At 34.4% G+C, this 19,704-nt stretch overlaps 1 protein-coding gene across 1 annotated transcript in view; it reads right to left on the reverse strand.

The window, feature by feature from the left end:
* Positions 1–19,704, reverse strand: part of proser1 (proline and serine rich 1) — a 66,178-nt gene that overhangs the window by 39,188 nt on the left and 7,286 nt on the right. The window contains 1 exon segment of the mRNA XM_065004996.1: positions 17,671–17,764. Within this exon segment, the coding sequence (XP_064861068.1) occupies positions 17,671–17,764 (94 nt within the window).

The following is a 19,704-nucleotide window of genomic DNA, read 5'->3' on the forward strand; positions in this document are numbered from 1 at the left end:
ACATGACATAACACACCTAGAATACATGACATAACATGACATAACACACCTAGAATACATGACATAACATGACATAACACACCTAGAATACATGACATAACACACCTAGAATACATGACATAACACACCTAGAATACATGACATAACACACCTAGAATACATGACATAACACACCTAGAATACATTATGACATAACACACCTAGAATACATAACATAACACACCTAGAATACATGACATAACATGACATAATACACCTAGAATACATGACATAACACACCTAGAATACATGACATAACACACCTAGAATACATGACATAACATGACATAACACACCTAGAATACATGACATAACATGACATAACACACCTAGAATACATGACATAACACACCTAGAATACATGACATAACACACCTAGAATATGAATAACACACCTAGAATACATGACATAACATGACATAACACACCTAGAATACATGACATAACACACCTAGAATACATGACATAACATGACATAACACACCTAGAATACATGACATAACATGACATAACACACCTAGAATACATGACATAACACACCTAGAATACATGACATAACACACCTAGAATACATGACATAACATGACATAACACACCTAGAATACATGACATAACATGACATAACACACCTAGAATACATGACATAACACACCATAACACACCTAGAATACATTATGACATAACACACCTAGAATACATGACATAACACACCTAGAATACATTATGACATAACACACCTAGAATACATGACATTACATGACATTACACACCTAGAATACATGACATTACATGACATTACACACCTAGAATACATGACATAACACACCTAGAATACATGACATAACATGACATTACACACCTAGAATACATGACATTACACACCTAGAATACATGACATAACATGACATTACACACCTAGAATACATGACATTACACACCTAGAATACATGACATTACATGACATTACACACCTAGAATACATGACATAACACACCTAGAATACATGACATAACACACCTAGAATACATGACATTACACACCTAGAATACATGACATTACACACCTAGAATACATTATGACATAACACACCTAGAATACATGACATAACACACCTAGAATACATGACATTACACACCTAGAATACATTATGACATTACACACCTAGAATACATGACATAACACACCTAGAATACATTATGACATAACACACCTAGAATACATTATGACATAACACACCTAGAATACATGACATAACACACCTAGAATACATGACATTACACACCTAGAATACATGACATAACACACCTAGAATACATGACATGACACACCTAGAATACATTATGACATAACACACCTAGAATACATGACATTACACACCTAGAATACATGACATAACATGACATTACACACCTAGAATACATTATGACATAACATGACATTACACACCTAGAATACATGACATAACACACCTAGAATACATAACATGACATTACACACCTAGAATACATGACATTACATGACATTACACACCTAGAATACATGACATAACACACCTAGAATACAGTATGACATAACACACCTAGAATACATGACATAACATGACATTACACACCTAGAATACATTATGACATAACATGACATTACACACCTAGAATACATGACATTACACACCTAGAATACATGACATTACACACCTAGAATACATGACATAACATGACATTACACACCTAGAATACAGTATGACATAACATGCCATAACACACCTAGAATACATTATGACATAACATGACATTACACACCTAGAATACATGACATAACACACCTAGAATACATGACATAACATGACATAACACACCTAGAATACATGACATTACACACCTAGAATACATGACATAACATTACACACCTAGAATACATGACATAACATGACATAACACACCTAGAATACATGACATTACACACCTAGAATACATGACATAACATGACATAACACACCTAGAATACATGACATAACATGACATAACACACCTAGAATACATGACATAACATGACATAACACACCTAGAATACATAACATAACATGACATAACACACCTAGAATACATGACATAACACACCTAGAATACATTTTGACATAACACACCTAGAATACATGACATTACACACCTAGAATACATGACATTACACACCTAGAATATATGACATTACACACCTAGAATATATAACATTACACACCTAGAATACATGACATAACATGACATTACACACCTAGAATACATTATGACATAACACACCTAGAATACATGACATAACATGACATAACACACCTAGAATACATGACATAACATGACATAACACACCTAGAATACATGACATACCATGACATTACACACCTAGAATACATTATGACATAACATGACATTACACACCTAGAATACATGACATTACACACCTAGAATACATTATGACATAACACACCTAGAATACATGACATACCATGACATTACACACCTAGAATACATTATGACATAACATGACATTACACACCTAGAATACATGACATTACACACCTAGAATACATTATGACATAACACACCTAGAATACATGACATTACACACCTAGAATACATGACATAACACACATAGAATACGGTATGACATAACACACCTAGAATACATGACATAACACACCTAGAATACATAACATGACATGACATAACACACCTAGAATACATGACATAACACACCTAGAATACATGACATAACATGACATAACACACCTAGAATACATGACATAACATGACATAACACACCTAGAATACATGACATTACACACCTAGAATACATGACATAACACACCTAGAATACATGACATTACACACCTAGAATACATGACATAACACACCTAGAATACAGTATGACATAACACACCTAGAATACAGTATGACATAACACACCTAGAATACATGACATAACATGACATAACACACCTAGAATACATGACATTACACACCTAGAATACATGACATAACACACCTAGAATACATTATGACATAACACACCTAGAATACATGACATAACACACCTAGAATACATGACATAACACACCTAGAATACAGTATGACATAACACACCTAGAATACATTATGACATAACATGACATTACACACCTAGAATACATGACATAACACACCTAGAATACATGACATAACATGACATAACACACCTAGAATACATGACATAACACACCTAGAATACATGACATAACACACCTAGAATACATTATGACATAACACACCTAGAATACATGACATTACACACCTAGAATACATTATGACATAACATGACATTACACACCTAGAATACATGACATAACACACCTAGAATACATGACATTACACACCTAGAATACATTATGACATAACATGACATTACACACCTAGAATACATTATGACATAACATGACATTACACACCTAGAATACATTATGACATAACATGACATTACACACCTAGAATACATGACATAACACACCTAGAATACATAACATGACATGACATAACACACCTAGAATACATGACATAACACACCTAGAATACATGACATAACATGACATAACACACCTAGAATACATGACATAACATGACATAACACACCTAGAATACATGACATAACACACCTAGAATACATAACATGACATGACATAACACACCTAGAATACATGACATAACACACCTAGAATACATGACATAACACACCTAGAATACAGTATGACATAACACACCTAGAATACATGACATAACATGACATTACACACCTAGAATATATGACATTACACACCTAGAATACATGACATAACACACCTAGAATACATGACATAACATGACATAACACACCTAGAATACATGACATAACATGACATAACACACCTAGAATACATGACATTACACACCTAGAATACATGACATAACATGACATTACACACCTAGAATACATGACATAACATGACATAACACACCTAGAATACATGACATAACATGACATAACACACCTAGAATACATGACATAACACACCTAGAATACATGACATAACACACCTAGAATACAGTATGACATAACACACCTAGAATACATGACATAACATGACATAACACACCTAGAATACATTATGACATAACACACCTAGAATACATAACATTACACACCTAGAATACATGACATAACACACCTAGAATACATGACATAACACACCTAGAATACATGACATAACACACCTAGAATACATGACATAACATGACATTACACACCTAGAATACATGACATAACACACCTAGAATACATTATGACATAACATGACATTACACACCTAGAATACATGACATAACACACCTAGAATACAGTATGACATAACACACCTAGAATACATGACATTACACACCTAGAATACATGACATAACATGACATAACACACCTAGAATACATGACATAACACACCTAGAATACATGACATAACATGACATAACACACCTAGAATACATGACATAACACACCTAGAATACATGACATTACACACCTAGAATACATGACATTACACACCTAGAATACATGACATAACACACCTAGAATACATGACATTACACACCTAGAATACATGACATTACACACCTAGAATACATGACATTACACACCTAGAATACATGACATAACACACCTAGAATACATGACATTACACACCCAGAATACATGACATAACATGACAGAATACATAACACACCTAGAATACATTAACACACCTAGAATACATGACATTACACACCTAGAATACAGTATGACATAACATGACATAACACACCTAGAATACATTATGACATAACATGACATAACACACCTAGAATACATAACACACCTAGAATACATGACATTACACACCTAGAATACATGACATAACACACCTAGAATACATGACATTACACACCTAGAATACATGACATAACACACCTAGAATACATGACATAACACACCTAGAATACATTATGACATAACATGACATAACACACCTAGAATACATGACATTACACACCTAGAATACATGACATAACACACCTAGAATACATGACATTACACACCTAGAATACATTATGACATAACATAACACACCTAGAATACATGACATAACACACCTAGAATACATGACATTACACACCTAGAATACATGACATAACACACCTAGAATACATGACATAACACACCTAGAATACATGACATTACACACCTAGAATACATTATGACATAACATAACACACCTAGAATACATGACATAACACACCTAGAATACATGACATTACACACCTAGAATACATGACATTACACACCTAGAATACATTATGACATAACATAACACACCTAGAATACATGACATAACACACCTAGAATACATGACATACAACACACCTAGAATACATAACATAACACACCTAGAATACATGACATAACACACCTAGAATACATGACATAACACACCTAGAATACATGACATAACACACCTAGAATACATGACATAACACCTAGAATACATAACATTACACACCTAGAATAGAATAACATTATGACATAACACACCTAGAATACATGACATAACACACCTAGAATACATGACATAACACACCTAGAATACATGACATAACACACCTAGAATACATGACATAACACACCTAGAATACATGACATAACATGACATTACACACCTAGAATACATGACATAACATGACATAACACACCTAGAATACATGACATAACATGACATAACACACCTAGAATACATGACATAACATGACATAACACACCTAGAATACATAACATAACACACCTAGAATACATGACATAACACACCTAGAATACATGACATAACACACCTAGAATACATGACATAACACACCTAGAATACATTACATAACATGACATAACACACCTAGAATACATGACATAACACACCTAGAATACATGACATAACATGACATAACACACCTAGAATACATGACATAACATGACATAACACACCTAGAATACATGACATAACACACCTAGAATACATGACATAACATGACATAACACACCTAGAATACATGACATAACACACCTAGAATACATGACATAACACACCTAGAATACATGACATAACATGACATAACACACCTAGAATACATGACATAACATGACATAACACACCTAGAATACATGACATAACACACCTAGAATACATGACATAACACACCTAGAATACATTATGACATAACACACCTAGAATACATGACATAACACACCTAGAATACATTATGACATAACACACCTAGAATACATGACATTACATGACATTACACACCTAGAATACATGACATTACATGACATTACACACCTAGAATACATGACATAACACACCTAGAATACATGACATAACATGACATTACACACCTAGAATACATGACATTACACACCTAGAATACATGACATTACATGACATTACACACCTAGAATACATGACATAACACACCTAGAATACATGACATAACACACATAGAATACATGACATAACACACCTAGAATACATGACATAACACACCTAGAATACATGACATAACACACCTAGAATACATGACATAACATGACATTACACACCTAGAATACATGACATAACACACCTAGAATACATTATGACATAACATGACATTACACACCTAGAATACATGACATAACACACCTAGAATACAGTATGACATAACACACCTAGAATACATGACATTACACACCTAGAATACATGACATAACATGACATAACACACCTAGAATACATGACATAACACACCTAGAATACATGACATAACATGACATAACACACCTAGAATACATGACATAACACACCTAGAATACATGACATTACACACCTAGAATACATGACATTACACACCTAGAATACATGACATAACACACCTAGAATACATGACATTACACACCTAGAATACATGACATTACACACCTAGAATACATGACATTACACACCTAGAATACATGACATAACACACCTAGAATACATGACATTACACACCCAGAATACATGACATAACATGACATAACACACCTAGAATACATAACACACCTAGAATACATGACATTACACACCTAGAATACAGTATGACATAACATGACATAACACACCTAGAATACATTATGACATAACATGACATAACACACCTAGAATACATAACACACCTAGAATACATGACATTACACACCTAGAATACATGACATAACACACCTAGAATACATGACATTACACACCTAGAATACAGTATGACATAACACACCTAGAATACATGACATTACACACCTAGAATACATGACATAACATGACATAACACACCTAGAATACATGACATTACACACCTAGAATACATAACATAACATGACATAACACACCTAGAATACATGACATTACACACCTAGAATACATGACATAACACACCTAGAATACATGACATAACACACCTAGAATACATTATGACATAACATAACACACCTAGAATACATGACATTACACACCTAGAATACATGACATAACACACCTAGAATACATGACATTACACACCTAGAATACATTATGACATAACATAACACACCTAGAATACATGACATAACACACCTAGAATACATGACATTACACACCTAGAATACATGACATAACACACCTAGAATACATGACATAACACACCTAGAATACATGACATTACACACCTAGAATACATTATGACATAACATAACACACCTAGAATACATGACATAACACACCTAGAATACATGACATTACACACCTAGAATACATGACATTACACACCTAGAATACATTATGACATAACATAACACACCTAGAATACATTATGACATAACACACCTAGAATACATGACATAACACACCTAGAATACATAACATAACACACCTAGAATACATGACATAACACACCTAGAATACATGACATAACACACCTAGAATACATGACATAACACACCTAGAATACATGACATAACACACCTAGAATACATAACATTACACACCTAGAATACATTATGACATAACACACCTAGAATACATGACATAACACACCTAGAATACATGACATAACACACCTAGAATACATGACATAACACACCTAGAATACATGACATAACATGACATTACACACCTAGAATACATGACATAACATGACATAACACACCTAGAATACATGACATAACATGACATAACACACCTAGAATACATGACATAACACACCTAGAATACATGACATAACACACCTAGAATACATGACATAACACACCTAGAATACATTACATAACATGACATAACACACCTAGAATACATGACATAACACACCTAGAATACATGACATGAATAACACCTAGAATACATGACATAACATGACATAACACACCTAGAATACATGACATAACACACCTAGAATACATGACATAACATGACATAACACACCTAGAATACATGACATAACACACCTAGAATACATGACATAACACACCTAGAATACATGACATAACATGACATAACACACCTAGAATACATGACATAACATGACATAACACACCTAGAATACATGACATAACACACCTAGAATACATGACATAACACACCTAGAATACATTATGACATAACACACCTAGAATACATGACATAACACACCTAGAATACATTATGACATAACACACCTAGAATACATGACATTACATGACATTACACACCTAGAATACATGACATTACATGACATTACACACCTAGAATACATGACATAACACACCTAGAATACATGACATAACATGACATTACACACCTAGAATACATGACATTACACACCTAGAATACATGACATAACATGACATTACACACCTAGAATACATGACATTACACACCTAGAATACATGACATTACATGACATTACACACCTAGAATACATGACATAACACACCTAGAATACATGACATAACACACCTAGAATACATGACATTACACACCTAGAATACATGACATTACACACCTAGAATACATGACATAACACACCTAGAATACATGACATAACACACCTAGAATACATGACATTACACACCTAGAATACATTATGACATTACACACCTAGAATACATGACATAACACACCTAGAATACATTATGACATAACACACCTAGAATACATTATGACATAACACACCTAGAATACATGACATTACACACCTAGAATACATGACATTACACACCTAGAATACATGACATTACACACCTAGAATACATGACATTACACACCTAGAATACATGACATAACATGACATAACACACCTAGAATACATGACATAACATGACATAACACACCTAGAATACATAACATAACATGACATAACACACCTAGAATACATGACATAACACACCTAGAATACATTTTGACATAACACACCTAGAATACATGACATTACACACCTAGAATACATGACATTACACACCTAGAATATATGACATTACACACCTAGAATATATAACATTACACACCTAGAATACATGACATAACATGACATTACACACCTAGAATACATTATGACATAACACACCTAGAATACATGACATAACATGACATAACACACCTAGAATACATGACATAACATGACATAACACACCTAGAATACATGACATACCATGACATTACACACCTAGAATACATTATGACATAACATGACATTACACACCTAGAATACATGACATTACACACCTAGAATACATTATGACATAACACACCTAGAATACATGACATACCATGACATTACACACCTAGAATACATTATGACATAACATGACATTACACACCTAGAATACATGACATTACACACCTAGAATACATTATGACATAACACACCTAGAATACATGACATTACACACCTAGAATACATGACATAACACACCTAGAATACATGACATTACACACCTAGAATACATGACATAACACACCTAGAATACATAACATGACATGACATAACACACCTAGAATACATGACATAACACACCTAGAATACATGACATAACATGACATAACACACCTAGAATACATGACATAACATGACATAACACACCTAGAATACATAACATGACATAACACACCTAGAATACATGACATAACACACCTAGAATACATGACATAACATGACATAACACACCTAGAATACATGACATTACACACCTAGAATACAGTATGACATAACACACCTAGAATACATGACATAACACACCTAGAATACATAACATGACATGACATAACACACCTAGAATACATGACATAACACACCTAGAATACATGACATAACATGACATAACACACCTAGAATACATGACATAACATGACATAACACACCTAGAATACATGACATTACACACCTAGAATACATGACATAACACACCTAGAATACATGACATTACACACCTAGAATACATGACATAACACACCTAGAATACAGTATGACATAACACACCTAGAATACATGACATAACATGACATAACACACCTAGAATACATGACATTACACACCTAGAATACATGACATAACACACCTAGAATACATTATGACATAACACACCTAGAATACATGACATAACACACCTAGAATACATGACATAACACACCTAGAATACAGTATGACATAACACACCTAGAATACATTATGACATAACATGACATTACACACCTAGAATACATGACATAACACACCTAGAATACAGTATGACATAACACACCTAGAATACATTATGACATAACACACCTAGAATACATGACATTACACACCTAGAATACATTATGACATAACATGACATTACACACCTAGAATACATGACATAACACACCTAGAATAAATGACATTACACACCTAGAATACATTATGACATAACATGACATTACACACCTAGAATACATTATGACATAACATGACATTACACACCTAGAATACATTATGACATAACATGACATTACACACCTAGAATACATGACATAACACACCTAGAATACATGACATAACACACCTAGAATACATAACATGACATGACATAACACACCTAGAATACATGACATAACACACCTAGAATACATGACATAACATGACATAACACACCTAGAATACATGACATAACATGACATAACACACCTAGAATACATGACATAACACACCTAGAATACATAACATGACATGACATAACACACCTAGAATACATGACATAACACACCTAGAATACATGACATAACACACCTAGAATACAGTATGACATAACACACCTAGAATACATGACATAACATGACATTACACACCTAGAATACATGACATTACACACCTAGAATACATGACATAACACACCTAGAATACATGACATAACATGACATAACACACCTAGAATACATGACATAACATGACATAACACACCTAGAATACATGACATTACACACCTAGAATACATGACATAACATGACATAACACACCTAGAATACATGACATAACACACCTAGAATACATGACATAACATGACATAACACACCTAGAATACATGACATTACACACCTAGAATACATAACATAACATGACATAACACACCTAGAATACACGACATAACACACCTAGAATACATGACATAACACGACATAACACACCTAGAATACATGACATAACACACCTAGAATACATAACATTACACACCTAGAATACATTATGACATAACACACCTAGAATACATGACATAACACACCTAGAATACATGACATAACACACCTAGAATACATTATGACATAACACACCTAGAATACATTATGACATAACATTACACACCTAGAATATATAACATGACATGACATAACACACCTAGAATACATGACATAACACACCTAGAATACATGACATAACACACCTAGAATACAGTATGACATAACACACCTAGAATACATGACATAACATGACATAACACACCTAGAATACATTATGACATAACACACCTAGAATACATAACATTACACACCTAGAATACATGACATAACACACCTAGAATACATGACATAACACACCTAGAATACATGACATAACACACCTAGAATACATGACATAACATGACATTACACACCTAGAATACATGACATAACACACCTAGAATACATTATGACATAACATGACATTACACACCTAGAATACATGACATAACACACCTAGAATACAGTATGACATAACACACCTAGAATACATGACATTACACACCTAGAATACATGACATAACATGACATAACACACCTAGAATACATGACATAACACACCTAGAATACATGACATAACATGACATAACACACCTAGAATACATGACATAACACACCTAGAATACATGACATTACACACCTAGAATACATGACATTACACACCTAGAATACATGACATAACACACCTAGAATACATGACATTACACACCTAGAATACATGACATTACACACCTAGAATACATGACATTACACACCTAGAATACATGACATAACACACCTAGAATACATGACATTACACACCCAGAATACATGACATAACATGACATAACACACCTAGAATACATAACACACCTAGAATACATGACATTACACACCTAGAATACAGTATGACATAACATGACATAACACACCTAGAATACATTATGACATAACATGACATAACACACCTAGAATACATAACACACCTAGAATACATGACATTACACACCTAGAATACATGACATAACACACCTAGAATACATGACATTACACACCTAGAATACAGTATGACATAACACACCTAGAATACATGACATTACACACCTAGAATACATGACATAACATGACATAACACACCTAGAATACATGACATTACACACCTAGAATACATAACATAACATGACATAACACACCTAGAATACATGACATTACACACCTAGAATACATGACATAACACACCTAGAATACATGACATAACACACCTAGAATACATTATGACATAACATAACACACCTAGAATACATGACATTACACACCTAGAATACATGACATAACACACCTAGAATACATGACATTACACACCTAGAATACATTATGACATAACATAACACACCTAGAATACATGACATAACACACCTAGAATACATGACATTACACACCTAGAATACATGACATAACACACCTAGAATACATGACATAACACACCTAGAATACACATGACATTAACACACCTAGAATACATTATGACATAACATGACATAACACACCTAGAATACATAAACACCTGACATAACACACCTAGAATACATGACATAACACACCTAGAATACATGACATTACACACCTAGAATACATTATGACATAACATAACACACCTAGAATACATTATGACATAACACACCTAGAATACATGACATAACACACCTAGAATACATGACATTACACACCTAGAATACATTATGACATAACATAACACACCTAGAATACATGACATACACACCTAGAATACATGACATTACACACCTAGAATACATGACATTACACACCTAGAATACATTATGACATAACATAACACACCTAGAATACATTATGACATAACACACCTAGAATACATGACATAACACACCTAGAATACATAACATAACACACCTAGAATACATGACATAACACACCTAGAATACATGACATAACACACCTAGAATACATGACATAACACACCTAGAATACATGACATAACACACCTAGAATACATAACATTACACACCTAGAATACATTATGACATAACACACCTAGAATACATGACATAACACACCTAGAATACATGACATAACACACCTAGAATACATGACATAACACACCTAGAATACATGACATAACACACCTAGAATACATGACATAACATGACATTACACACCTAGAATACATGACATAACATGACATAACACACCTAGAATACATGACATAACATGACATAACACACCTAGAATACATGACATAACATGACATAACACACCTAGAATACATGACATAACACACCTAGAATACATGACATAACACACCTAGAATACATTACATAACATGACATAACACACCTAGAATACATGACATAACACACCTAGAATACATGACATAACATGACATAACACACCTAGAATACATGACATAACATGACATAACACACCTAGAATACATGACATAACATGACATAACACACCTAGAATACATGACATAACATGACATAACACACCTAGAAGAATGACATGACATAACACACACACACTAGAATACATGACATAACACACCTAGAATACATTGACATAACATGACATAACACACCTAGAATACATGACATAACACACCTAGAATACATGACATAACATGACATAACACACCTAGAATACATGACACCTAGAATACATGACATAACACACCTAGAATACATGACATAACACACCTAGAATACATGACATAACATGACATAACACACCTAGAATACATGACATAACACACCTAGAATACATGACATAACACACCTAGAATACATGACATAACATGACATAACACACCTAGAATACATGACATAACATGACATAACACACCTAGAATACATGACATAACACACCTAGAATACATGACATAACACACCTAGAATACATTATGACATAACACACCTAGAATACATGACATAACACACCTAGAATACATTATGACATAACACACCTAGAATACATGACATTACATGACATTACACACCTAGAATACATGACATTACATGACATTACACACCTAGAATACATGACATAACACACCTAGAATACATGACATAACATGACATAACACACCTAGAATACATGACATAACATGACATTACACACCTAGAATACATGACATTACACACCTAGAATACATGACATTACACACCTAGAATACATGACATTACACACCTAGAATACATGACATTACACACCTAGAATACATGACATTACACACCTAGAATACATGACATTACACACCTAGAATACATGACATTACACACCTAGAATACATGACATAACATGACATAACACACCTAGAATACATGACATAACATGACATAACACACCTAGAATACATAACATAACATGACATAACACACCTAGAATACATGACATAACACACCTAGAATACATTTTGACATAACACACCTAGAATACATGACATTACACACCTAGAATACATGACATTACACACCTAGAATATATGACATTACACACCTAGAATATATAACATTACACACCTAGAATACATGACATAACATGACATTACACACCTAGAATACATTATGACATAACACACCTAGAATACATGACATAACATGACATAACACACCTAGAATACATGACATAACATGACATAACACACCTAGAATACATGACATACCATGACATTACACACCTAGAATACATTATGACATAACATGACATTACACACCTAGAATACATGACATTACACACCTAGAATACATTATGACATAACACACCTAGAATACATGACATTACACACCTAGAATACATGACATAACACACCTAGAATACATGACATTACACACCTAGAATACATGACATAACACACCTAGAATACATAACATGACATGACATAACACACCTAGAATACATGACATAACACACCTAGAATACATGACATAACATGACATAACACACCTAGAATACATGACATAACATGACATAACACACCTAGAATACATAACATGACATGACATAACACACCTAGAATACATGACATAACACACCTAGAATACATGACATAACATGACATAACACACCTAGAATACATGACATTACACACCTAGAATACAGTATGACATAACACACCTAGAATACATGACATAACACACCTAGAATACATAACATGACATGACATAACACACCTAGAATACATGACATAACACACCTAGAATACATGACATAACATGACATAACACACCTAGAATACATGACATAACATGACATAACACACCTAGAATACATGACATTACACACCTAGAATACATGACATAACACACCTAGAATACATGACATTACACACCTAGAATACATGACATAACACACCTAGAATACAGTATGACATAACACACCTAGAATACATGACATAACATGACATAACACACCTAGAATACATGACATTACACACCTAGAATACATGACATAACACACCTAGAATACATTATGACATAACACACCTAGAATACATGACATAACACACCTAGAATACATGACATAACACACCTAGAATACAGTATGACATAACACACCTAGAATACATTATGACATAACATGACATTACACACCTAGAATACATGACATAACACACCTAGAATACAGTATGACATAACACACCTAGAATACATTATGACATAACACACCTAGAATACATGACATTACACACCTAGAATACATTATGACATAACATGACATTACACACCTAGAATACATGACATAACACACCTAGAATACATGACATTACACACCTAGAATACATTATGACATAACATGACATTACACACCTAGAATACATTATGACATAACATGACATTACACACCTAGAATACATTATGACATAACATGACATTACACACCTAGAATACATGACATAACACACCTAGAATACATGACATAACACACCTAGAATACATAACATGACATGACATAACACACCTAGAATACATGACATAACACACCTAGAATACATGACATAACATGACATAACACACCTAGAATACATGACATAACATGACATAACACACCTAGAATACATGACATAACACACCTAGAATACATAACATGACATGACATAACACACCTAGAATACATGACATAACACACCTAGAATACATGACATAACACACCTAGAATACAGTATGACATAACACACCATAACATGAATACTAGAATACATGACATTACACACCTAGAATACATGACATAACACACCTAGAATACATGACATAACATGACATAACACACCTAGAATACATGACATAACATGACATAACACACCTAGAATACATGACATTACACACCTAGAATACATGACATAACATGACATTACACACCTAGAATACATGACATAACATGACATAACACACCTAGAATACATGACATAACACACCTAGAATACATGACATAACATGACATAACACACCTAGAATACATGACATTACACACCTAGAATACATAACATAACATGACATAACACACCTAGAATACACGACATAACACACCTAGAATACATGACATAACACGACATAACACACCTAGAATACATGACATAACACACCTAGAATACATAACATTACACACCTAGAATACATTATGACATAACACACCTAGAATACATGACATAACACACCTAGAATACATGACATAACACACCTAGAATACATTATGACATAACACACCTAGAATACATTATGACATAACATTACACACCTAGAATATATAACAGCACAAAACTAGAACAGATCACAACACAGCTAGAGCAGTGCTACCTGCTCCAGGATCCTGCGGGCTCGTTTCTTCTCAGACAGGTGAATACGGAACAGATCCTCTACGGGACGGTAGTTCTGGGCATCAGAGATGTTCCTGGCAGAAGAGCACAACCCACCGGCGTTGTTAATTAACCAATCAATCTGCCAATCAATCAACTAACTAATCGAGTAGCTGATATGATCCATCAACTGATTAGATTTAGTCATTAGGACATTCAAGGATGTCCCAGCCTCCCTATATCAAGTAATTTTTATTTATTTTATTTTACTAGGCAGGTCAGTTAAGAACAAATTCTTATTTTCAATGACGGCCTAGGAACAGTGGGGTTAACTGTCTGTTCAGGGGCAGAACGACAGATTTGTACCTTGTCAGCTCGGGGATTTGAACTTGCAACCTTTCGGTTACTAGTCCAACGCTCTAACCACTAGGCTACCCTGCCGCCCCCGTTGTTTAGGCCTATTCACTGGTAACGAAATCACGGAAGCAAATCAGAACTAGTCCAATAAGAAATGCTTGTTTTTGTTTTTCCCGTTGCAGAATGGTTTTGCTACAGTGTCTACTAATGAATACAGCCCAGATGTAGAGTTACTCAGAACACAGTATGAGGATCTAGAACACACGTTTGTTGGTTGGTTCTTCTATACTTGTAGGGCCCTTAAATCCCCTCAACGTCCCCACAAGGATAGTACAACAAATAACATTCACCCTTGTGGGGACAATTCCCAAGTACCCATGGGGGAAAAAGGCTACTTTAAGCTGAGGGGTTACAATTAGGGTTAGGGTGAGGGGTTAGTGGTTAGATTTAGGGTGAGGGGTTAGTGGTTAGATTTAGGGTGAGGGGTTAGTGGTTAGATTTAGGGTGAGGGGTTAGATTTAGGGTGAGGGGTTAGATTTAGGGTGAGGGGTTAGATTTAGGGTGAGGGGTTAGATTTAGGGTGAGGGGTTAGACTTAGTGTGAGGGGTTAGTGGTTAGATTTAGGGTGAGGGGTTAGTGGTTAGATTTAGGGTGCGGGGTTAGTGGTTAGATTTAGGGTGAGGGGTTAGTGGTTAGATTTAGGGTGAGGGGTTAGTGGTTAGATTTAGGTGAGGGGTTAGATTTAGGGTGAGGGGTTAGTGGTTAGATTTAGGGTGAGGGGTTAGATTTAGGGTGAGGGGTTAGTGATTAGATTTAGGGTGAGGGGTTAGTGGTTAGATTTAGGGTGAAGGGTTAGATTTAGGGTGAGTGGTTAGATTTAGGGTGAGGGGTTAGTGGTTAGATTTAGGGTGAGGGGTTAGTGGTTAGATTTAGGGTGAGGGGTTAGTGGTTAGATTTAGGGTGAGGGGTTAGTGGTTAGATTTAGGGTGAGGGGTTAGTGGTTAGATTTAGGGTGAGGGGTTAGATTTAGGGTGAGGGGTTAGTGGTTAGATTTAGGGTGAGGGGCTAGTGTTTAGATTTAGGGTGAGGGGTTAGATTTAGGGTGAGGGGTTAGTGGTTAGATTTAGGTGAGGGGTTAATGGTTAGATTTAGGGTGCGGGGTTAGATTTAGGGTGCGGGGTTAGATTTAGGGTGAGGGGTTAGATTTAGGGTGAGGGGTTAGTGGTTAGATTTAGGGTGAGGGGTTAGATTTAGGGTGAGGGGTTAGTGGTTAGATTTAGGGTGAGGGGTTAGATTTAGGGTGCGGGTTAAGGTTATGAAAAATAGGATTTTGAATGGAAATAAATGTTTTGGTCCCCACGAGGATAGAATAACATAACGTGTGTGTGTGTGTGTGTGTGTAATTAAGTTGGTGCGTGTGTACAGTATCTTCGTCATGTATCTTATTTATCACACGTACACAGATACAGAGACTATATCAGTTTCCCAAAAAAACTTTGTAATTGTTGCATGTTGCATTTATATTTCTGTTCGGTAATACTGTCACTGAACACACGGTTAATATTATGAATGACCATAATCTAACTGTTAATATGAATTACCATAATCTAACTGTTAATATGAATTACCATAATCTAACTGTTAATATGAATTACCATAATCTAACTGTTAATATGAA

Source organism: Oncorhynchus nerka, linkage group LG19, assembly GCF_034236695.1.
Source record: "Oncorhynchus nerka isolate Pitt River linkage group LG19, Oner_Uvic_2.0, whole genome shotgun sequence".
NCBI classification, from domain to species: domain Eukaryota; kingdom Metazoa; phylum Chordata; class Actinopteri; order Salmoniformes; family Salmonidae; genus Oncorhynchus; species Oncorhynchus nerka.